This window comes from Anarhichas minor, unplaced genomic scaffold (assembly GCF_050575085.1).
Source record: "Anarhichas minor isolate MPS153535 unplaced genomic scaffold, ASM5057508v1 ptg000003l, whole genome shotgun sequence".
In the NCBI taxonomy this organism is placed as follows: domain Eukaryota; kingdom Metazoa; phylum Chordata; class Actinopteri; order Perciformes; family Anarhichadidae; genus Anarhichas; species Anarhichas minor.
Genome location: NW_027466449.1, coordinates 14,750,557 through 14,775,241, shown reverse-complemented (window position 1 = coordinate 14,775,241; position 24,685 = coordinate 14,750,557). Strand labels below are relative to the sequence as shown.

Below are 24,685 nucleotides of genomic sequence, written 5' to 3'. Positions count from 1 at the left end.
TTGGCTCACCAGGCTGCAGATTAGAACAGAGAGGACGCCACGCTGCTCATATATAATGATTAGGCAGCCGAGGAGCACGGCGAGCTAATCCAATCGAAGCTTGAAATAAAAGATGTGAGCGGATATTGTGGGCAGCAGGTGGGGCTGTGGGTGTCAGGCAGCAATGATACTAAAAACAGCTAACTGGGTGATAAATTGGAAAAGGCAATAAAATGAGATATGATAGGACAATAAATAAGGCGGGCGGGTTCACACCGACACCCAGTTATGAGGGCCAGTTTAAGACGACTTGGGCCTTCTGCTGACATATGACTCAATCTCTGACTGTGGAGAGACCTTCATCTTCATTATATAACCTGCTATGGTCACGCTCCAGATATGCAATCCAGATATGCAATCCAGAGCTGCAGCTGGGATACTGCCCTCTGACCGTCAGAACTCTTTCCATATGGTTTTTGTACAACTTGCTCTTACGGAGGTTTTTTTTACGAAAGGATTCGGTAACCGGCAGGCAATGAAGAAAGGTACAAAAGTATTGCTAAGATTGATGTAGAGGTCTAAACATAAAACATATGATGAAGGATGAAAGGAGGAATGTTACATTTACCTGAGGTAGGACATTGTTGGACGACTGTATCGTGGTGTTCTCATCTGAGGAATGAAAAAAGAAAAACAAGTGAGAACATAGTTTGGGCAGATGAAAGATTATCTTGGTCATTTCAGAGTACTCAATATCTCTTTAAAGTTACAGACACTTCTGATTGTCAGGACAGACATTATGCTAAGAGGAAGTGAAAGTGATGTATAATAAAATCATGTATTATGCATGGCGACATATCGGGCTTTCGAGTCAGACAGACTCAGATTAATCCCCCTGCTATTTAAACAAGCGGGTTTTAAAACAGATGGGGAAACTAATCATTTGACATTTCTGTCTAACTAACGGGTGGAGCACGCGAAACACCATCAGTTATCCATATAGGGGGAGGCATGATGACATCAGCGGTTAAACTCCAACCCTTTAGCTCAGTGACGTTCTCTAATGGTGCTAGTGAGGCTGACTAAGCTGGAGGGCCCGAGGGGATGGTTTTCAAACTTTAACAGCAAGGTATCAAAATGGCCTCCTAATTTAATCCCATTTAATCCAATTACATGCGGTGCCATTCATCAGCCACAACCAAGGAGGGTGTGCTCAGGTTGGGCACACGCAGTGTGTGTAGGTGCTCTCGATGATTAGGATAGGAAATGCATTCAGGTTCGGCGGTGCTCAGACAGCATCAGTGGAAGAAGTATTTTGGAAAATGGCTCTTGACCGTCTCTTCTATAATCCCGACATGCGACACAATTACCTTTATTGGATTTGGACTCGTGGCTGGGCGGTGGGTGTTTGGTCTGTGCGGTCAGCAACAACTCGTATGTGTGATCCTCCTCCACCGGCTCTCCTCTCTCGGCAATACTGCTGTTAGTATACAGGGCCTGCAGGAAAGGGACAGAGGCGGGGAGAAAGTAGAGGCAAAGAGGGTGAAAAGGAAATGACTTGCTATGAAGCATTCACCAAAACTGGCTTATATTTTAAGACTCAAAATGATTTTTGCATAAATAAAACTTCCTCAATGTTATTTCAACAAAGCTCTGTCTAAGGTTAGCCCCAGTTGAGGCCAGACAGGTCTCCACTCCTCTTCCACTTCACTTCTCCTTTTCACGCCCCCGCTGCCTGTGTCTCAATGCCGCACTCCGATGAATATGTATTAAGAAGCGGTTTGATTTGAGCAGTGGCCGTGAAGGGAGCGGCCGTGAAAGGGGTCATGGCTAAAAAAAAAAAAAAAAGTGGCTTTCTCGGGCAGGCAGATAATCACTTCCCAGCAGCCCCTGTGACATTGCATTAATAAACCATGTCCAACCTCTCAGAGGAACTAACTTCTGAAGGCAGTATCCCGCCGCGATTGTCACACGTGCCGCGCTAAAGACGGCACACGTATGAGAATCTGTGTTGTGACGCGGCGACACGTTTCCCTGGCTCTATGATCGCAGCTCCTCACATCTGAGCTCACCTCTTCTTCGTGGCCGGGGCCCGGATGTGACGCATGGACCAGCCGATCTTTCTGTAAATGGAATATAAGATGTGATGAATATACACTTGCTGATTAGTTTACTGCAATAACAAAAATTAAGAAATGCATTTCATAGCCACTCTGTACAACAAGAAGTGAAATGCTGCAGGGTATTGAGGCCCAGTCATGACTCATGTGGATGGAAGACCACTATCACCCTCTAGTGGGAGATCTGCATTTCCTCTCCCATAAAACCCTGCGACGCGCTTATCATTTTGCTTGCATGCGTTTGTGTGTGTGTTTGTGTGTGAGGGTGGGTTTCAGGTAAACTACTGCAGACCTTGCCAGCTTCGCTATCGGGCCGTCCAGAGTCCCTGTCTGAGGACTTGCCGCTGGTGAGGCTGTCGAGAGAGTGACAAGAGGTGGCTTCGAACAGAGCCTCGTACGGGCTCTCCTCCTCGGGCCTCGGGGCCAGCCCCGAGATCAGCTCGCTCACCTTCTCCATATCACCTGTAACACGGGTCGAAATGCACAAAGGCGCACAAAGACAAACAAAGTTCTTAGCTGAACAGATTAAAGAAAACCCTCTGTTTTATTTTCCTGCTGTTTCCTGTTCAAACTTCTGACTGAATCTCTGTTGCAACAGCTCAAAACCCCAAACTTTTTCTAACATCTGGTAAGTCTTACCCTTTCTCCGTGGGCTGGGACTCTCCTGAGGCGGAGGGACTGGTGGAGGGGGAAGGGGAAGGTCAATGTCGGGGGGTTTTCCAGTCATGTGACCTGCGACAGACAAACAGGAGATTGTATCACAGCCGGTAAATGCGAAATGAAGAGGAAGCTTCCCCACACACAGTGTTGGTGTTCACATTTGATCCTCACCTAGGATGAGAGTGGCTATCTCTCTGCTCTTCTGGGAAGGCATGTCCTTGACAGTGTCCAGCGCTGCCAGGCCCTTCTGGTCGGTGATTTTCACACAGATACCTGACGAATGACAGCCCAGTGTTACAGCATGTGTGGTGTTTTCTGCTATTTAAATTGACTTCGCAGAAGCTGTGCTAATTAGGAGCAGCAAGTGATTCAGACGTTGCTTGCGTGGCAGTGAAGTCTGACCTGCACTGAGAAGTCTCTGCACCACATCCGTCTTCCCATACAAGGCAGCTTCGTGGAGGGCACTGCCTTTCTCCGTCTGAGCAGCGAAAGAAAACAGAAGCATGAAGAGCCAGCGGATTAGCATGAAAATTGAATCTCGTGCTTATTTCCTTCAACTTTTGCCGGATGAATCAGACTGCAGAAGTGCTATTCCGGCGCCCACATTTCAGCGAGATTAACGGTGCATATGCCAACTACCGGGGTTCGTGCCCACCGCCCAGTCCACACCTCTACTGAGAATGATGTGGTTGAGAAATCAAAGCAGATCATTTTCCAGCTCAGAGGGCCATGCTAATTGAAAGCTGCAGGATGGAAGGCCTGAAGGACACTCTGCATCCTTGACTCAGAGGAAAGGAGGACAGAGTAAAAAGGGGAAAGCGTTTCCAGACAGATGGACGGCACAGTTTGGTTCAGAGTCAGAGCCAGGGGGCCCACCAGGGGGAGCAAGGCCCGCTCTGCTTTGATACCACAGCGGTTCCTTTACAAACCGAGAGCTTAAGAGTTTTACATTTAATCTCACAGCTTTAGTAGGAAGTAGTGAGAGGAAGTGCAGCAAGAACAGATTAAGTTACCCAACATGACTTCGGCCGTGGCAGCACATTAAGACACACTTGCAACCCGAAGCTTTTAAAGTTGACACACACATATAGAGAGACACACACCTCGTAGTTGATGTCCATGCCGGCGTCCAGCAGCACCTCGACCACGGACAGGTGTCCGTTCCGAGAGGCCAGATGCAGCGGCGTGTGCTTCTTGGTGTTGCAGCTGAGCAGGTTGGGGTGGGCACTGAGCAGCAGCTTGACCACCTCCAGGCGGCCGTACAGCGCAGCCAGGTCCAGCGGGGTCTCAAACTTATTGTTCCTCATGGTGGGGTCCGTCAGCTCCTCCAGCAGCAGCCGCACCACCTGGGAGTGGCCATACTGGGCAGCACAGTGCAGCGGCGTCTCGTTGTCATTGTTCTGTTGGGGGGGTGGGGGGTGAACGGGTGAGAAGCAGCACAGATATGCACAAGAAACAAAGTGACAAATAGAAGTAATAAAGGAGATCGTGTTTGTTAATGAGGATGGAACAGGTGACTCAGCGGAGTCGTGGTGAGGTTAAACCAATCGGTGCACGAGAGCCCGCCACATTAGCAGATCGAAAAAAGGTCATGAGAGAGACAACGATGAAGCACAGAGTGAAGAATGGGGGGGGGGGGGGGGGGGGGGATATCTGCAGAGAGGGGACGGGGTGGACCCGGGCGGAGGACTGGCAGACATGCATGGACTAATGAGGACAGGTGCTGGGGACGGTACTGAGTGCCAGAGGCAGTAGGGTGCTAGCAGAGGGGCTGTGGCGCCCTCACAGATGGGGATTTAACACAGACATGGGGCACTTGGATGTATAGTTACAAAGAGGTAGAGGTAGCCCATTAGTTATGCCATCTATGAGGCACAATCTGATCAGATCGCTATCTAATCACACATTAGAGAACACCAAAAGGCAACAATCAGAATCAGAAGCGCTTTATTGCCAAGTATGTTTGCACATACAAGGAATGTGGCTTGGTGATTGGTGCATGACAATAAACAAACAAACAATATAGAAGTACGTTGAAATAAGTCTGTTATTAAAGTGTTATATGTCTATTTAAAGTGAAAAGTTGTGCAGGAAAGTGTAAATGTCTGTAATTAAGTGTGACTCAGAGGGGATCACGGGAGTTTAGACAAGGGGAAGAGGTGAAGCTTTGCATCGTGACTGTTGTTATTTTAGGGTCGCTGAGAGAGGGGGGGGGCTGCATGAAGTGGCCTGACAGTAACGCACACTCAATATTAATGCGTATTACACACCGACTCGCTCACATCAGATCAACGGCCGGAGATGAACTGGTGTCCTTCATGTTAAAAAAAGTTCACACAGTGGTCATTCATTCTGTGCAAAAGTGAAACTATTCTCTTCTCAGAAATCTTCATCGTAGAACAACGAGCTAAAAGACAAGTGAACAGCAATTAAAAGCAGTAAACGCAAAGTCAACTCAGTAAGTGGAGCTTATTGGCTCTAATGACTCGCACGCAGCAACAAGATCGATGTCTAATAGACCTGCGAACCTCCAGCACTGCTGCTGTTCTCCGTCATGAACAGCCAGCAGGGGGCAAACCCATGCAGTCCGGGAGCTGAGCTGAGACATGGCGTGGGAATAGTCTCTCATAAAAAAAAAAAAATAACTAACACACAGTGACAACATGGACCGTCATAGTTCACCCATAAAAACCACTATCCTGTGTGGAGAAGGGAGATGACATGGGAGTGGCTTCACACAGCACAACAAGCACTGCTCTCAATCTGTCAAGATTTGCAAACATATAAAACCCGCACAACCCCTCAGCTCTTTGGCTCGAGTCGCATATTGTGCGTCGAAGGGTGTGGCAGACAAGTCGAGCTTATTGTGAAAGCACATGCTCCGAGAGTCGGCCATTCCAGACACACAGAGCCACCTACAAAGGGCCGACAGCTGGCTCCAAAAAGGGCCCCCACATGGACATGCAAGATGCCAGTTTGGGTGACTCCCAGAGGAACATGCCAGCTGTGCCACTGAAGACAGGATGTCATGTGGAGGGGGGGGGGGGGGGCAACAGGGCAGTTTTAGACAGGTGTCAGTAGCCCCTTAAATGAGACTCTCTTGAAGACCTGGCGCCAGATGGGACCAGCAGGTATCTCCTTGGTTTGTTTGAGAGAGAGAGAGAGAGAGAGAGAGAGAGAGAGAGAGAAAGAGAGAGAAAGCAGGTCACAGCTTGAGCAGAGAGAGAGGAGGCGGAGCTTAGAGGAAAACAAAACGACACCTGCCTATCAAAAGAGAGGGGACGCAGAGGCTGGTTGCAGAAAAAACAAAAACAACACTTTTCTCTCTGGCGAACAAAACAAATGGAGAAAAAAAAAAAGGGGGTCAAAGCAGCCCTTCAATGAGGACTAAACCAAAGCGGCCTCAGCTTTCACTGCCTGGCTGGTTTCCTCAGTCGGATTTGTGCATTTGCTTCTCTTTGGCTCAAAGCAAGCTCACATGTACACACTCATAAAAAGAGCAAGCCGTCTTTCATCTGTGACGCACCATCGAGCATTCGTCTCCGCTTTTTACAGAGAAGCATGAGGAGTATTTCGATGGCTTCAACAGGCAAACATACGCGCTGTGATTACCTCGGCATGATTGACCTCCTCAGAATGTGCAGGTCTGCTGCTTCAATAGTAATCAGAGTAGATCTGTATTTTGGATTTTTTTTGGATGAACTGTCCCTTTTAGCCTTTTCTCACAATGTGAAACAGGAGAGCGACAGTAGACACCTAGTGGGCCGAGACCTTGAACTCAGTGTGTAAGATCAAGTTAAGTGTCTCCCACACCAGCGTGGTGCTCAGTGCTCTATAGCTATGTTGTGTCAGCCAGCATCTGATCGCATTAAACATGGCTGACCAGCCACTTGACTCACTTGACGCAGCAATGAGACATCGAGCCTCGCCTCCTCCAATGCAAGCTATGCTACGTACAGTATGCTACTCACACAGGGGCCTGACCGGGAGAACTTATCTCTAATGTCCGTGAAGAACGTACAGTATTTAGTGTGACTTTCCTGTTGAAACGGTCCTGTGCATTACACTATATTTATAAGCAGCTACATGCAGATGATTCGAAACAAAAATAGTCTTATCTGCATTATAAGAGAGACATGTCAGCATCAATAAAGACTTTCTGTGTAGCAACAAACAACCATTTGTGTGGATTTATTCACTGAAAACCGTTGAAAAATCATGCTTTTAGATATAGAAGCCACAGATTTCTAAAAAAAAGAGCTTAAGAATCAACTCTAGGAGTTGCATTGTTTGATATCCACAGACAAACCATCCTGTCACTAAGCTGATTAAAAACAGTCAACATGACATAAGGGGAACTAGGACTGGGTAGCCTGGTTTGAAATAAATTTTAGCAGGCCGAAAGCCCTGCGGCAGCAAAAAGAAAATCTAATTTTAAAACAGTGTTATACAAAATTAATTTGTGGTTTTCAGGGCAACACTTTCATATCGTTATGTAAGAAGGACTTAGTGAGTTCCAGCATGAAGTCTCCCTCTATAAAAGAAGCGGATCAGCCTTATCTCCACATGAGCAGTCAAACAATCGCGTATACTAACAAGACAAGCGCTCTGAAGGCTATTACACAAAATGGCACCAATGACTTGCAGCCTCGCTGGGAAAGAGATTAGAATTCATACGGCACCGCCGAGACTTCCTGGACAGTTCATGTTTTCATGAAAATCCTGTCTTTACTGTGCCGCTGCAGACCCCATCCCCGATTTAGAACCTCCGCGCATGTCGAAACAAGAAGCGATTAGGATCTGCACTGGTGATCAGCTGCTGATTGATAAACCCTGTCCTAACCAGGAACATCTGGAGATTATACTCCATTGTGTTGTCATGCTGCCGAACATTGAGAGAGGGGGGACGGGGGACGGGGGACGGGGGGGGGGGGGGACAGAGGATGTTATGATTCTCACAACCTGAAGCCTGGAGATGGTAACACGGTTTGACTAGCGACCTCTGTCACGTGACACGCTGGCTGGCGGCCGAGCGAGGCAGCGGTTACGTCAGCCTGGCCCCTGGTAGTGGTAGTAGTAGTGGTGGGAGGTGGTGGTGGTGGACGAGGAGGAGGAGGAGGAGGAGGAGGAGGAGAGAGAGGGCTGAGCAGCTGTTGCAGCTTGTGTGCCAAAGGGCTGCCCATGTGGACCGTCGGTATCTGGCATCCTGATCATAACCTACATCTGCACACTATATATAGTTTTTTTATTGAAGAAGTCACAGTTGTGTTACTGATTCTATGTATCTTTTCGTGTTTTGTCGTGCTGAATATAGTCAGTTAATCGACTAATCAATCAACCGACAGAAAATCAACCTACAACTCTAACAACAATTTGATCGTTAAAAGTTATTTATCAACCGAAAATGAAATGAAAACATTTGCTGGTTGCAGCTCCCCAATGTTACGTTTAGCTGCTTTTCTCTTCTCAATAGTGTTTTTAATTGAATATATTTGGGATCAGGACTGTTGGACGGACAAAACGAGCAATCCGAAGGACATCAGATTACCAATTTTATTTATATTTTATCGAGAAATTACAAATTAAATCAATAATCTTCTAATTGTTAGTTGCAGCTCTGTTTTCTCCATCTGTCAAGAACCCTGTAAATATAAGTGTTCTTTCCGGTCAATGCAAAGCAACAATAATATAATATATTATATATAATATGTAATAACAAGGCTGACTCTAAAAGTGGACTTTTATTTGGACACTAACACATTCCAGAGTTAACAGACCTTGCAGTCCTGGAATGAGATGAATGTCTAACTGGCTTCCTGCCATAGATTGTAATTCTCTTTACAGTGAACTTATTCCCCCTTTTACAGGAAATATTACTTTTCCACTTAGTAGTCCACTTGACTAAATGGGGCTTTCCAAACATAACTAACCCTGAAGATCTTAGATAACATCTCTGCAACTCCGGCAACAAATGGCTCCAACTGCCACGTCAGACACACCCTGAAATTTTTGCAAACGTTGAACGCACCCCGATGGAGAATTCCTGGTCCTCCTGCTAAATGACAACACTTCCCCTGAAGGACTCCTCAAATGGGCTTCAGCCATTTTTCTCGGCACGACAGAGACAAGAACAAGTCCTGGAGGACGAGCAGAGAGCAGAAGGTAATGGGAGGGGGGGGGGGGGGGGTATGATGGTGTGGACACTGAAGTGACAGACAGAGGGTATAAATGAGCGCGCTGGCAGACTGCGGGCGATGCGCCCAGAGGAAGGAAGGGGAAAACTCTGCACTGCTGATAATGAGGTGACCGAGTCCGGAGACATTTATTCTGCTGCTGCCATCAGAAACTTTTCCAAAGTTGATATTTTGGCTTTATTCTTACAAAGTCTCTTTCAGCATTGAGCTCATTCTGTTTGAATTTGTCCAGGGTGATTTACGGAGCATGGTGGAGTTCACGTTAACGGCAGAGCGCCCTGACATCTGAGCCTGGGTCAGAGGAAGTCATCTAAACACATATTGTATTTGACATGTAACCTATATGGGAAGATGAAGCGAGGGTGAGAGGTGGCGCTATACGAGCCTGGGCAGACTAGGGGCTATATCTTATTATGGAGTAATACACAGAAATGATGGTAATTAACTAAAAAGAGGTCAATGAAGAGATTCATTAAGATGGGCTCTACTGAAGCCAGAGTTTCAATTCAGTTTTATCACATTTTCTGTTTTTCATACAAAATGTCAGTTTCATCTGCAGAGGTGTTAGTTTAGATAATTAGAATGGTGATAATAGATAATCCTTATGCCATCATTCCTCAGATGAGATTATTCTTCACAACATATATCATTTGGCGTAGAAGGGAGTTGAACCAGATTATTTTTATTATCAATTAATCTACCGATTATTTCCTCGTTTCAATGTCTTTAAATGTTTCAGTTCAACACCCAAATATATTTAATTATATTAAACAGAGAAACACAGAAACATCATCAGAGGAAAACAACTTCAATGACACACGTTGTATTTAGTTAATCAGCTATTTTGATAATCGATTGATTATTAATCTCTGGTTCATGGTATAAAGAAAAGGATTTTGTCTTGCATGATAGAAAATCGATAATTAGGGTATTTTGAAGTTGGTCGGAGACAATTAGCAATTTGATGACATCACTTCGGGCTAAATTATGAACAATATATATATCTATATATCTATATATAGATATATATATAAATGGATCTAGTAAATAATCACCAGATTAATCCAAGATGAAAATGATTAGTTGCAGCCCTAAATCGAAAAAGGTTGCTTCTATATTTTCTGTTATCCGACCAATCGGTTAACAAACTAATCATTTCAGCTTCAGTGTCGACAAACTTCTATTTCAGTAAATTTCTGTTAACAGTTTGTACTGACCCTGTGTAACCCCATCATTCAGATGGAGGACTAGTCCAGGTCAGGTCCCCCCACTAAGGTGTTTGAAGGCTCAAAGCAGCCAGGTAAGTAATGAGTAAGTGAGCCATAATGAATACACATTGGTCTCGCTGGCTTCCTGGACCAGGATGACAGAGAACTGGACCAGTCTGACTCCCTCCGTGTCCCTGAAGGGGACCACTGAAGCCCCGACGGTGAACGAGCCCCGGATGCCGCTTTAAGCCTCACCACACACACACACCACGCTCACGTCTGGCTCTGCACAAACACCACATCTCCCCACTGGGTCACTCACCACCGCTGTATACCGTGACACTGTTACTATGACAACGTCCCACCTCTTCCTCTCCTCAGCAACGCGAGCTCCGAAGCACAAACTGGGAGGTGGGGAGAAGAGGAGGAGGAGGAGGAGGGGCAAACACACCCATTTACACACTCACACGGACAAGCGTGGCATGGGAATCCATCTTTGATGCTGATGCAAAGAGACTGGTACACTGAAAACCTCCCATCCTCCTCCTCCTCCTCCTCCTCAGTTGGCTCTCTGGTCCTGGAGTGTGATGAGAGCAGAGGCAGGATGCTCCCCTCCAACTCAAGTCACATGATGCCATCAACCATGACCACAACCAGAGCCAGAGCATCCACACTGCATCCATCTTTCTGATTTATTCATAAGAAGGCTTCAATTATTCAGGCCGGTTGACCAGGTAGTGGTCCCCAAACTATCCCGGAAGTGTTTGCATTTAGACATCACCCACAATCTCAGCAGATCAAGAGACTCAATGGAAAAAAGGGCAGTAAGCAGCAATATATATATATATATATATATATATAATATATAGCAGCAAGCCCGGCTTCCCATCCAAACGCTAAGAAGATTAGTCCAGAGGAAATGCGACAATGTTCAGAAATAGTGTGCGGCCTTATATCTACAGGCCTGTGTGGGATTCCAGCTCTGCCAGCTGAAAACGCAATCATGGAGCGACGGACACGTTCGCACTGCTCACTGCTCTAACTGAGAGGGTGACACTGTCAGCGCTGCCGTGTCAGCTGTACAGCCATCCTCCTCGTGTAGACACGCTGTAATTGGGGCTCCTCTGGGAAGCTGAGAGCAATGATGAGGGAGCTCACAGTGAAATATAGAGACGCCTGATAGAAGACTGTATGTACTCCAGATAAGGAGGAAGAGAGTAAAAGTTGAATCCATCCTCCTGGTCTTTTCCCAGTAGGACTTACTTATTTTAAGAGGCTTAATGAGTGCCTGATTCTATTTTCTATTGACCTCTGAAACAATACAGTGGTGCTAAAATAAATAGTTGGTTAATATCAGAAGAATATTAATTGATTTCAATAATATTGTATCATTACTTAACAAAAGTCTGCAGCCATGCTAGCGGCTCTGTGATGTAACTCTTAGGCTCATGGGTGCTTTTAGCTGAATGTGAACAATGCTAACATGCTAATGTTTGGCAAGTAATGTTTACTGTGTTCACCATCTCAGTTTGGCATGTGAGCATGCTAACATTTGCTAACTAACCAACACAAAGTACAGTTGAGGCTGCTTTGGCACCAAAGTTATTTAAATGACTCCTGAGGAAGACAACGTGAGTACCAAATGTCATGACAATCCATCAGATAGCTGTAGAGACACTTCACTTAATCCACCAATATCCAGCAGCCAATATCACAGAGGACTTCCTGTGAGCTACATTTGTCGCCTTTCTATTGTTGATTTTATTTTTAATACCATAATGGTCGTTGTAGCTGTAACTGATAGTGTGGTTTGCTCAGTATATATGCTGGTCGTGTGGTGCCAACAACTGTACTGCTTCAGGCTGCATTTTATACAAGCTTTCATTACAATTTAGCAAATTGTTTAACATACCTGGTCCCATAAATCACCTCCAGTGGGTCTCAGAGGACAGACATTTAGTGCCTGACCCCGACCAAAAGGCTGGTTCAACAGTATTGTAACATTCAGAAAATAATAGATGACCTTATGTGGTGGAGGGCATGTTGTAAACATCTCAATAAATTTGCAGATCACGAGCGAACATGAGCAGGGAAGCCAGAGGACGGGGATCTACCGGTAGTCGGTGAAACGAAAAGCCTCCCCTTTATCTCTGCAGCAGAGTGGCCCCCGCAAGCAGCAGCAGCAACAAACCCAACCAAAGCACAGCAAGACAACACGGCAGCAAAGCAAAGGAGCACTTCAGAGGGAGAGGTTGTTTTTTCGGCAGCACTGTGTACACACCTTGGCATTAATATAGGGGTCAAAGGGCCCACAGCGTTTGAACTCTTTATGGTCTACAGAGCTCTGGGAGGGAGGAAGAGAAGATAGGCCAATGGATTCAGACAAGCAATGACAAAATGAATGGTGATCACAAATGAGTCAAACTAAATAAAGAGGAGAAACAAAATATCAGAGTTGGGTTAATGAACAATCAGATGTCATGAACAGGCCGGGAGAAATGACACAAAATGAGACAAATATACTTTTTCATCTTTTTGCTACATTTTAGGGCTGCTTGTTTGCTAAAACTGTGAGCCTTTTAGACAACGTTTGTGGAGCTCATAATGGGTCATTTCTCCTCATCCCAAAACAGGAAAGACCAGAGCCGGTCCGGAAGCTGTCTTGTGCAGTAAGCAACCAAACAAAATATGAAAACATAGGCGTTAAAACAGTTCAAAAGGGGGAGGGCACTTCACACACTTGCATGGCGTCAAAGCACTTCAAATACCACAGCATCACAGTAGAAGTCAGACTCATGATGCAGGTTAATGCACTCCGGTCACAATCTTTTTAACATTCACTTTGTTCAAATATAGTGCAGAGCATGCCATGCTGAACTAGAATCAGAAATATCTCCATGTGGCATTTTGTTTCTAGAAATGACCTCCTTACCAAGTGTAAAAATGATTGACTTCCTATGGCTGCTGACTAAACCATTAAAATATAATTGTTAAACTTCAAAAAGGTCAACAAGTGTGCTGAAAATCAAAACTTTCTTTCTACTTTAAAAGACAACCTCATACATCTTCTGCATACACAGACTCCCACGATCACATATCACAAACAGATTGGAGAACAAATCAATTTGGTAACGTTTCACAACTCATGATATTATCAGCATGATAAATGGGTTTAAAACCAAAAAGTGAAGCCAAGAGTCCAAAACACACACACACACACACACACACACACACACACACAGAAGAGCAAATGCAGCGGCAGACCTGCTCGTTGAGTCTGGGGTGTGAGGGTCCTTGGTGAATGAGCAGTTTGACGATGTGTTCGTCTCCCTTCCATGCAGCCAGATGGAGCGGGTAGCAGCCCTTGTTGTCGGCGATGTTGGTCAAGGCCTCGTTTCGCAGCAGCGCCTCCACCACCTCGCTGCAGACGAAGGGAAGGGACAGGGGCCGAGAGTATGAACCACACTAATGAATACACACGCGGCCATAGCAAACATCCAGTCAATAGCTTTATTTCCCCAGTGGGACACTTGTCTGTGAGGGGCAGACCTCATTAAACGCACAAAGACGGGAGCTGAAACGGGCGTTTCTCCCGATTCCCAGAGTTATTTATCACTGATCTACCTGTGTCCATTTAGGGCGGCGTGGTGGAGAGGGGAGTATCCAGTGCTGTCCACACAATTCACATTGGGGCCTCTCCAGATGCTGTTAAGAATAGAAAGGGTTGTTAGGCTTCCATAACACAACACACACATAGCAAACAAACACCAGCCTATCCCTCTGTAAAGTCTCTAACTGTGGGTGTGACTCTGTTAGACTCTGTGGGTGTGACTCTGTTAGAGACTCTGTTGTGATCGTTATCTCAGGGCCTCAGTCCTCTCGCAGCAGCAAGTTCACATCACACCCCACCTACACACATGTGGGGGCGTACATGCACTCCCTCTCTCTCTCTCGCTAATGTGAGAGGACAGGAATGAGAAGGCACACAGCAGCAGCAGCATCAAACCAGAAAACCAGGAAGTAAAACAGATACTATCAGCACTGAGCATCAGCTACCAGCTAATTCTGTCTTAATTTACAGTAACTACATGCAACGTCAGCCTGATTATTCTGGGCCAAGGCCTCGAAGAAGAATAGGGCTTTTGTTATGCAGTACAGGCAAGCAGCAACACACAAAGCACGGCCTAAAAGCACTGAAGGGGTAAAGTGTAAGGTAGCCCAGCATTAGCCCAGCACTCTCATTCACTGGAGCTGAAGTCAGCTGTCAGCTCAGATTGGTTTGTTCCTTTTAATTTGCAAAGAGCGCTGTGGTGAGGAGGAAAGAGAACGATGATAGAAGATGGGGGGGTGGGAGGGGGTTTAAAGGGAGACTGAGGGAGTAATTTAAGAGGCTAAAGGATGTCTGGTGAGGCGGAGTGCCAGGACTGGGATGTGGGGCTCTCTGAACGACCACAACACATCCTAAATAAATCATGCGACACAGAAATCCCAGCACGAGTGAACCAAATATCTGAGACCGGAGCCTTCCGCCGAACAGACAGAGAATGGGAGCGAAACCAGTGGGCCTCACGGAGAATCAATCACCAATGGGAGAGAACGCCAAAAGAGTTTTTACTATTTACTTAGCTTCTGATATAGAAATCCGTCTCAAAACCAATGCAAACTACTGATCTGACGTTAGGATGGCTTCATGAATTATGACTTATGTCCTTTCTATGAATCAAGCCTTTGGAGAGAACTCTACGAGGACAACGAACAGCATTACGGGCGATTTGCCTAATTCTTTTTTGCTCACCCTTCTCATATCGGCTTCAGCGCTACTGTTTGACTTTGCTTCACACACACACACAAGACTATTTTTTGTCGCAGTAATGGTTGTTTTTTTCCTCCCATAATAGCTTTCAGAGCAGCCTGCAATTACACAGTCAGAGCCGTCTCATTAAATAAGTGTCTTAGAGGGCTCTGTAGCCTGCAGAACAATGAGCCTGATAGAGCACAGACACACAGGGATGCACCACTCCACTAGTCATTCCCAAAGCCATTTATTTCTTACAGCAGGCGCTCTGGGTCTCATCTCAGTCAGGCAGCCATGAGGAAGACATGGGGCATCAAAAAGCAGAGCTCGGAGGAAATACAGTGCCTCGCAAAAGTATGTACCCCCCTTGGGATTAATATATGTTGTTGCATTACAGCATGGAGTTAAAATAAACGCTACACAAAATAGTCAGAATTGTAATGACAAAAACCTTTTTTGATGCATGCATATGTATACACCCCCTTTGCTAAGGACCTCCCCCAACAAATCTGATTTGATCCTACTAAATATCTTCAGGTAATTAGTTCAATTAAGTCCGCCTGTGTACAAAGTGTCACATGATCCGTCACATGATCTTACGGAGCACCATTAAACCAATTCTTACAAAAATGGAAAGAACATGGCACTACAGCAAACCTGCCAAGAGAGGACCGATGCTCACGGAGCAGGCAAGCAGGGCATTAATCTGAGGCAACAAAGAGACTGAAGATAACCCCGAATGAGCTGTAAAGCTCCACAGTAGAGGTTGGGGCAAAAAAAGAAAACACGTTTGGAGTTCGCCAAAAGCCAAAACGTATTTTCTTATTATTTTTCTGTAAGAATAAATGCTTACACCACTTTTCAGTCTTTTCATTTCACTTCACCAATTTTGACCATTTAGTTTAGGTCCATTACATAATATCTGAATAAGAAAATCTTAATTCAACAAAATAGGAAATACTTTCGCAAGGCACTGCATTAGAGTGGGGAACGTGTGGCGGGAGGAAATGCTGTGGATTGATAAACTTCTGTTACGAGAGAGGAAGAAAATGTGTGAGCTACGATTAAGTCAGCTCTTAAGGCGTCACGCACACACACACACACACACACTTCCTCTCCATTCCTTCTCAAACCAGTAACCAAATTTCTCGTTAAGAGCACAGCAACACTGCCTTGTGCGTGGCCGCTGAACACATCAAAAGAGAAAACGGGAGACAGAAACAGACCTCTAGTTGCTGTCCCAGATAAAGAGTTATGTAACGGCTTACAGCAAAAAGCCCGTAAACAAACTAACATAAACATGAACAGAGCAGCGACCACGACTAAAGAATTTAACAAAATCGGGCATAGGGCAGGAACGACTGCCAGAGTAATGTCAGAAGGCGTGCCGTGGCTGTGGGAACGCAATTAACACGATCTTGTGATCCCATTGCATTGATTGTCAAGTCATGCGAGTGAACGTGAGGACATTTAAAATGTGCTTTAAAAACAATAATGCAAGATGAAAACTCAGCTGTATCACGAGACGTACTGAAAGATTTCCCTTTGACATTCAAAGTCATCAATTTAATAGAAAATGTGGTATAGAAGCTAAAATGTTTGACACCTTTGCAGGTTGGTCGTCCTCTGCGGTCATGAGTTGGATGCGTCATTGACAGAAGTTCCACTCGGAAACACAAACACTGCGTGACATCAACTGCACGACCAAAAGAAAACCCAACAATGCATCACAAACCACAGCATGAGGTCACTTTCTGCTTTCTATATCTGTGATATTACAGCTCTAATCTGGGACACGGGTGTTAATTAACGCTATCACGATCATCTGCACGCAGAGGGAACAAAGATGTCCGCTCATTACAATTCCTCGCTGTCACGGTATTTAAAACTTGCTGTGAGCAGAGCTGCCTCGTTGTTGTTGCAGCTTTTAAGTGCAGTCAAAGTGTTACGTCCTCGGAGCATTTTGGCAGCATGGCGCTCAAGGGCATGAGTCAGAGTGGTGCTCGACAGTCGACAATCCACTTCATCCTCTTACTACGGCTCACCACCAACCCAACTGAGGGACGGGGCTTAGTGGGCCCATAGCAGGGCAATGGGCAAAAAAAAAAAAAAAAGAAGAGTTGATTTGGTTTGGGAGGGCGCACATTCATGCGAACTGACTGAGGAATTCCTGTATGAAAGGCTTAGCTAATCCTTAATTTCCCAGAGGGAATATCAGCGGGATGAAGCCGGAGTTTGAGAAAGATTCTGGGGGGGCTCTAATACTGTGTTGTACAAAGCCCGGCCAGTACGAGAGGAGGGAGGATAATGACATTTTCCCTCCTTTATGTGTTCTCTGCATTAGTCTGCTGATAGAAAGACGGTCATTTACCAAAATATGTGGTCTTAAACATAAATCTCCGCTGTGTTTTACTCCAGATGTCACGGAGAACAATAATTAAACGCACGAACAGAAGACACTGGAGTCTCGTTCTTCACGCCTTGTCGATTCTCATGTGAAGTGACTAAACTATCTGGTCACAGGAAGATACTAGATATGACTAACCAGAACTACCAGATTCCTTGCATAGCTAATCTTTTTATTGCCATTTAACAACAGCAGGTATTCAAAGTAAATGTTTCCATTTCAGCAGCACGCTACAATATTTCCTGTGCAAACCAAAAGTTATGATCACATGATTATTCATGGAGCCTTAAGGAATAGTCGAGGCACAATTCAAACTTAGGTTTAAGCAAATAAGAACCCAGGTGATTGTGAACCCGGCGTCAAATAAACTGATTTGTCCTCCAGCCTATTAGCGGTGGTGACAACACTGGGGATTAGTCTCGCCCAGGGCACTGAGCCCAGCAGTGACTGGCGCATGCCAGCCACCGTCAGGGAAACTGGGCTTGATTATTATGCATATTGCTGGCGGGTGGTGAAACCAGATGCCCCGCAACCAAACAGCCAACTTTAGCATCTTCTCCTCAGCAGAGAGAGAACGAAGCACCTGCCAGAGGCATCCAGGCCCGCTGAGGAATAATAATACATTTATTTCTCTTAATGCTCTTAATGAGCTAAAATCTCTGGCAAGACAGCATGTTGGGATCAAAGACCTAAGACTGTGATAAAGTAGTGCACACTCATCATGAAGGTTGGGGGTAGTGAATATGTACTGTTTTGTTTTGGGGGAGTTTAACAAGTTGGGCAGCACAGAGAAATAAATCAGGCAACAAACTTCAAATCTTTGGCACAGCGTCAACAAGTCTGTGACTTAATTTCTTGATCATGTGGTTGATGCTTCTGACCATTGATTAACCCTAACTCCTGATAAACTCTGCTATGAGGTCTGTGTAGACAGATCTCACGGTTTCACACCGGCATCCCCGGTGCCTTTTGCTCGAAAGAGCGAGCCGATGTGCAGTTTCAACTAAAATCTTGCCGGGCGGACGGTCAGTTATTTATACTTTTATACGGTTTGCACACGTATCAAAGCGAAGGGGATTCTCCGATAAATTGTTTCCTGTGTGAACATATTGAGGGCAGTGCCGTTACTCTGGCTCCAAGTGCAACATGTTTGAAGTCTGGAGGTGGAGCGGCGTGGGCTCAGCAGGTGGGCAAGAAGACTGCTGAGAGCAGCAGAGTGGGAGAGAAAGGAAGACGCCAGCCAGCAGGATGAAAACGTCTGGGTCGGGGGTTGCTACCATCCAGCTAACGCACATGTAGGACTGCACAGGTCGAGAGGGTGGGGGGGCTGACGTCTCTGGTCTCTTCCTACAAATGGGCTCAACCACCACACACAGAGATGCACCATAACCTCAGCAGCATTATCTATCCCCATTTGTCCATTTGTTATTACAAGGCTTTACGAAAGTGGGGTGAAGTAGAGTTCACATGAACAAGCTCACATGAGACGAAGTAAATGTGTCTTTGTGTTGCCGACATGACAAGTTTCTGTTTCTTTTAACACGGGAAGTACAGAAAGATGGAAACTATAAAGAAAAGGAGAACTAAGAGACAAAAATGTGTCTAATGAAGCGATTTAAATAATGAATCATTCACCGTTCCCGTCCTAAGATTGACCTCAGAAAAATCTACTTCACATTCATGACGTGTTCTTAAACTGCTGAATTGTTCGTACCTGCATTGTTATAATGATGGGTCCCATTGTCCTCTTAAATTGAAAGCACATGCCGGTTGATCCTAATTACCATAGGGAAACGCCCCGCCAATAGGCATTAAAGACCATGAGACTGCAGGGCCGTGTGCACGCACAAACTGAAAGGCCCCGAACAAAAGTCGTAAAGAGTTAGTGAGCACGCAGAGTCTGCTCTTACAACATTAGTGAATGTCAGAATCTTCTTGAAAACGGTGTAGATGGGTTTTAAGAAGACATTTCTTCTTCAGAACGGTTGCTGTCCAAAGTTATTATCATCGTCGACTGGCATCCATACAACTCATCGGGAGATTTTCCTCTACAAACTAATTAAGTAACCTCTGACCCACTTGGATGAACTCTATTCTTATCTTACCAGGTTAAACACTGTAGTTGACAGTGTCTGCCCCCCCAACACACACACACACACACACCCACACATATGTGGAATTCATCACTGCTACCGAGTGCCTTCTCCGACTACACAAACATGGGCCGTAAACATAACGCGCAGAGCATCCCAAACTCAGATGCTCCTGGAATGCTAACATGGTGGTGTTAGATTTCCCAGCTACCACTGCTCCCTCCTGGGCTGAACCAGCTACAGTTTCTCTCAGTTCAGAGGTCAACAGTGGATGAAATGCGACTGCCAGACCTGCTGTTCGGCCTGCTTTTGCCTACCTACGAATGACGCGAGGGTCTCACCAGCACTGGAAAAGCGAATAAAACTGCCTTGTTAACGCTGTCTGCCTGCACACAAAGCGGGCAGTGAGACAGTTCGCATGAGCTTTGACAGCTACAGTGAAACCCAGCTAAAGACTGAGGGTGTCAGATTCCCGCTGTGAGCCGGTCATCTGCAGACACACCATCCCGAGTCCTGCAGCGCACCTTCACACTCAGTGAATTCTACAATAACAGAGAAGCTCCAGGGACATTTGTTTCGTTTTTAAAAGGACAGTCTATGCAGCGGCTATTTTCTCGGCTCACACCGGTCTGAGAGCATGGGTCTGCTTGGGAAAATTGTCTATGTAATGGGATGGAACGATGTGGTGTCGTGCCCAAGCCTCTTAAAATGCTAAACAAGTCATTACACTGATAGAAATACTTTCCTCTCTAGCATTTAGAGAAGGGCGTCATGTGTTGCGGAGAAAATACATTTCAAGAGGCCTTTGTGAATACCAAATTTCAATTAAAAATAAAGAAATAAATAAAAAGCCCCACTTGTATTAACCAACACTCTAAATAGGTGGTGGTCCAATTCTATCCAAATGACAGCTCAATTTTCTTTGTAATACAAAAAAAAAGCCCCAGCATGGTCTTTAGGGACTGATATGAATGTGAAAAGGCATCATTCTACGCTCTGTCAGTGGGACAAAGGACATGGCTGTGATGCTGGGAGACGAGCCCTCATCTGGCTAAGCTCTCAGAGTGTGTGTCCAGAACTGCATGCATTCCTCTTTTAATTCCCCCTCAGTGGGCCGGCACTTTCTCTGCCAGGGACTTGTCTTACCCCGGGTCTGACCGCAGCAGCTGCCTGTGTTTGGACAACCTCGTCCAGGAAGTGCTAGTCAAGAGCTCTTCCTGTAGACCTCTGGGATCAAAACGGGGTCTGGGGGCCATAGCAAGAACTATGAAAACACTGCGAATGCCTCATATGGACCATTTCACAGTTGTAAACATTCCAAACGTGTCCTGCTTTATTTCCTGTATGTGAATGACATGAGCTGACAGGAAGTACACATGGACCCAAGCCCATGCAATACCGTTTAAACAGACTATAGATACCAAAATGGCTTCAATAATTCCAACAAACACTATCAGCTCATCGGGTTTACTTCCCGTGGCACTATGAAGGTTACACCGTGACCCTCTAACTCGAGGAAGCCCCGCCCCAGCTCATCTTGGTGATAATGGAGCGCCGCGGAACAAATGTTCGGGGGCGGCGGCAGCAGCGTTAAAACATGCCGGGGGTCAGTGTCTATATCGTGGCAACCGCTGGGATGCAGCCTCCTGGGAAAGCAGACATTCCTCAGAGCAGAGCTGTACACTCGACTGGTTACAACAACAACGCAAGTCTTGACAAGCTCCCCATTCCAGAGCAAGAACACCGAAAATCTAGTGAAAACACAACACACCTTCAAAGAACAACGATGGAGCTGATTGGGTTAGATTATGACAACGGCATATAGCCTGCTGTTTAATCTGTACATTAAACAGGATGTTATTGACTAGATTATGTGCACACGGCCTAATATCTCGCTAGAACAGCTCAAAACACAACAATTACGCACCTATTTTGACTACAAGCCAACTGAAATTACACATATTTCCTGACAGAAATGGAAGTTAAAGGGCTCGTACTAGAGCGGAGTGCAGCAGGAGTGTAAGCAACACACGTCCCTTTGTTGACATCACAACCAACACAGGCTACAATTGTTCTAAAGACAGATCCTACCGATCAAATCTCCTCTGACAGGATTACAGGCCTCACGCTTTACAACAATGGAGGATGATGAATAAGTTATAGAGCAATGCTGGTGAAGGAAAAGAAAAGGAAACACGCCCACCAAGCCAAAGCCTGTGCCGCTGCAGTAATTCACTGTGATGTCCTTAAAACGTATTGACATTTTCATTATGCAAACGAAATCAAACGCCACACACAATAGCAGCAATCCCCCAGAATGCCCCGTGGTCACGGATCTCGCAACTTGTTATATTCTAAGAGCTCAGGTGTCCACAGGCAACACTCTTCTTTTTTTTTTGTACAGTAGTAGTTCATTAATTTCCTACAGAGTCTAGCCAATAATTTCCCAGAGCTATCGTTGCCAAACATTGATTGCGCAAGTCAGAATAGATGACACACAACGGGCTCCTCGGTCCGCCCACAGACCTGCGAGGGAAAGATGGAGTCCGCCTTTGACTGCATGACATCTCGGAATTGGATTTCCGATTAGAAGGGGTTTAATGTAATTACCTTGAGTACTTGTGCAGTCTGCGCTGAGTAACACAGCCATGCATCACCTCGGGCTTCGCCGTAACAGTCGTCCCTTGAATGAAGGTGCCTGGGCTCCCAGAGGAGCAATATCATATTTTGATTGACAGATCTGCATGTGTTCAGCATTAAGAATAAGGGTGCGGGGGAAGCCACTTGAAAGCTTTTGACATGCTGCACTTAGCCTGGCAATATGTTTGTGCATAAAACATCTACAAGCTATATTTCACTTTGATCTACAGGCAGACATATAGAAGCCTGTGTAGCTTTATAAAGTAAGCTTTTCTCAACTACAAAGCTTGTTATTGTCTTTCTCTGGGAGTCCTAATATTGCATACAGCACAATGGCTGTCTCTGCGAACAGTAGGGATGCATTATGAAACTCCCATCATTTCCAGAAAAACGTGTTTCGGCCCAGGGTAATTCATAAATCCTGTTGTGGTATAAGCCCATAACTCAGATAACATCTGCAGCGCAAAATGAAACCCAGAACTTATCAGATCTGTTACATTTCATCCTATTATTCAATATGAGCCAGCAGCTCTCATCTGCACCAAGTTAAAGGCACGGCACACTAATAGACCAAGCTCCCTCTTCATAATACGGAGAGGAATTTGATGCAATCATCTTACATAATCAACAAAAAACTCAGGGGGACTCAGGGCTATTTTAGGGAAAGGTGTTCTGTTTTGACCAGCACTCCAAAATCAGTTGAGCCATCTGCATCTGTGCATCTGTGCACAGGTGGGCCTTGTTCATGCGGGCAAGACGGGTATTGTACATTGCCTGTAGTTTGCTTTCTTATCTCTAAATCACAACTAATGACGGAGGAGTGACGAGGACAAAGAGCATCTGGTGACGAGCAAAAACCTCGACTGAGCATGCTGAACATGTCTAACCTTACATGGTTGATCTGATACAGATGTGGACAACCACATCAAACGCCTGCCTCACCGAGACACTTCCTCCTGTGACCTCCGACAGATAGAAATGAAGTGAAGGAACACTGGTTTCAGATCTCAGGGCTGTTCAAACTATTTGCAGTAAAAAAAATATATAAAGCTGCTTAATTAAAGAAAATAATAGTCTGGATCTGACAACTGGCTTTCTATTCCACCTCCACCAGTGAGTGTCTAGACTGTCTGTAAGCAATTAATAATGCATCCGTGTTAGCTTTTACAGAGACAGTGGCTGTTTTGTTGCATATCTTTCTAGTTTAGTTGCATCATTACCCACCAAGGCCGTTTTGTGTGTGTTGCACATTACAGTACAGCTTACACAGAGCTGGGAGCTAACAAAGAAGCATGCCACTGCTCCTGCGCTGGTTTAGGTTGTGTTTGTTTGGCAATGCCAAAGGGAAGCATCGTGGCTGGTTATTATGTAGCCAACAGTATTTATGATACTTTATAGAGTACAACAGCAAATGATCAGAGTATACTTGACAGGGACAGCGCCGCTGGCTGTCTCCCGTTCGGTCGTATCCACCTCCAGAGCCTACCTGAGCAGACTGGAGAGCGGATGAGAGGAGGCGCCGTGCCCGCCGCTGTTGCCGCTTCCACCGGTCCCTGACGAACCGCTGCCGGTGCTCGCGGACTGTCGCTTCCCGGATAAAAGCTTCTCCACGGCGGCCAGGTTTCCCGTGCGCGCCGCTTCAAGAAGTTCCTGCTCCTTCCCCATCGCGGATCCCAGAAAAAATATATATATATATATATATCAAAGGAGGCGCGGGGAAGAGAAGAAAAATTGGGGGGTAGGTGGGTGGAGGGGGGGGTGGAATTCCTCTGCGATCCCCCGTTTTTTCACCCGAACCTTCGGTTATTCCTCAGCCGCTGGATCCGTGCGTCCCGATCCACGGTGCCGCCAGTGTCACAAGGAGGAAAAGTTTCGTTGCAGCAGCACGGTACCACCATCAAGCAAACTTCCTCTGACCAGTCCCCCCGAGCCTCGTCCGTCACTTCCTCGAAACTGCCCTTTCTTTCTGCATCTCCAATCCGAAACGCCTCAGCCACACACACACACATACACACGCGCACAACCCCCTAGCACACCCCCCCAGTCGCCTTAGCTGCTTCATAGATCGAGTGGATGGGCATAAGCAAGATGGCGCCCGAGCTGAAGTATGTGGACTGAGAGGCAGGATTATACCATCCAGTGTTTGAGATATCTGTCATATAAGCACATTATCAAAACTAACCTTTGTAATAATGTATTGTTAAACAGTCACCATGTGCGTCAACTATTAACTGGGCGAGACTATCAAGAATAACTAGGAAGCATTGTTGGTATTCATGACAGTTTTGCTAAAAAAAATAAAAAAGTGTAAAATTCCCTCATGGGTGTGATCACGAAAAAGAACATTTCACAACCTCTGATCAGGTGATAGCAGACAATAAACAGCAGGAAAGATTGTCTAAACCTCTAAACTGTGATTTAACAGTGTGTTTGCTTTAATAGATAAATCATAGCACTGTATTTATTTTTTTCCTAACAGTTAAAGCACAAATACACAATAAACATCGTGTCTAATGGTAGCCTGTTTAGTACTCTTGATGAATTTCTCTGTGTGTTTATGTCTGCCTGCCTGTGTCCATAAAGTTTGTT

The 24,685-nt window shown here is 45.6% G+C and overlaps 1 protein-coding gene across 7 annotated transcripts in view; it reads right to left on the bottom strand.

Annotated features, from left to right (window-relative positions):
- Positions 1-24,102, bottom strand: part of anks1aa (ankyrin repeat and sterile alpha motif domain containing 1Aa) — a 56,939-nt gene extending 32,837 nt beyond the window's left edge. For 2 of the 7 annotated variants that reach the window (XM_076099739.1, XM_076099741.1), the window contains exons 1-12: positions 23,583-24,102; positions 13,786-13,866; positions 13,426-13,582; positions 12,443-12,505; positions 3,863-4,159; positions 3,162-3,237; positions 2,931-3,032; positions 2,739-2,831; positions 2,392-2,561; positions 2,040-2,102; positions 1,350-1,476; positions 608-651 (exon numbers count right to left, since the gene is read on the bottom strand). In XM_076099739.1, coding sequence (XP_075955854.1) covers positions 608-651; positions 1,350-1,476; positions 2,040-2,102; positions 2,392-2,561; positions 2,739-2,831; positions 2,931-3,032; positions 3,162-3,237; positions 3,863-4,159; positions 12,443-12,505; positions 13,426-13,582; positions 13,786-13,866; positions 23,583-23,761 — 1,452 coding nt within the window. In that variant the 5' untranslated portion in view covers positions 23,762-24,102. The remainder of the gene's footprint in view (positions 1-607; positions 652-1,349; positions 1,477-2,039; positions 2,103-2,391; positions 2,562-2,738; positions 2,832-2,930; positions 3,033-3,161; positions 3,238-3,862; positions 4,160-12,442; positions 12,506-13,425; positions 13,583-13,785; positions 13,867-23,582) is intronic. The other 5 variants (XM_076099740.1, XM_076099742.1, XM_076099743.1 and 2 more) reach the window with 5 other exon arrangements.
- Positions 24,103-24,685: the final 583 nt, after the last annotated feature.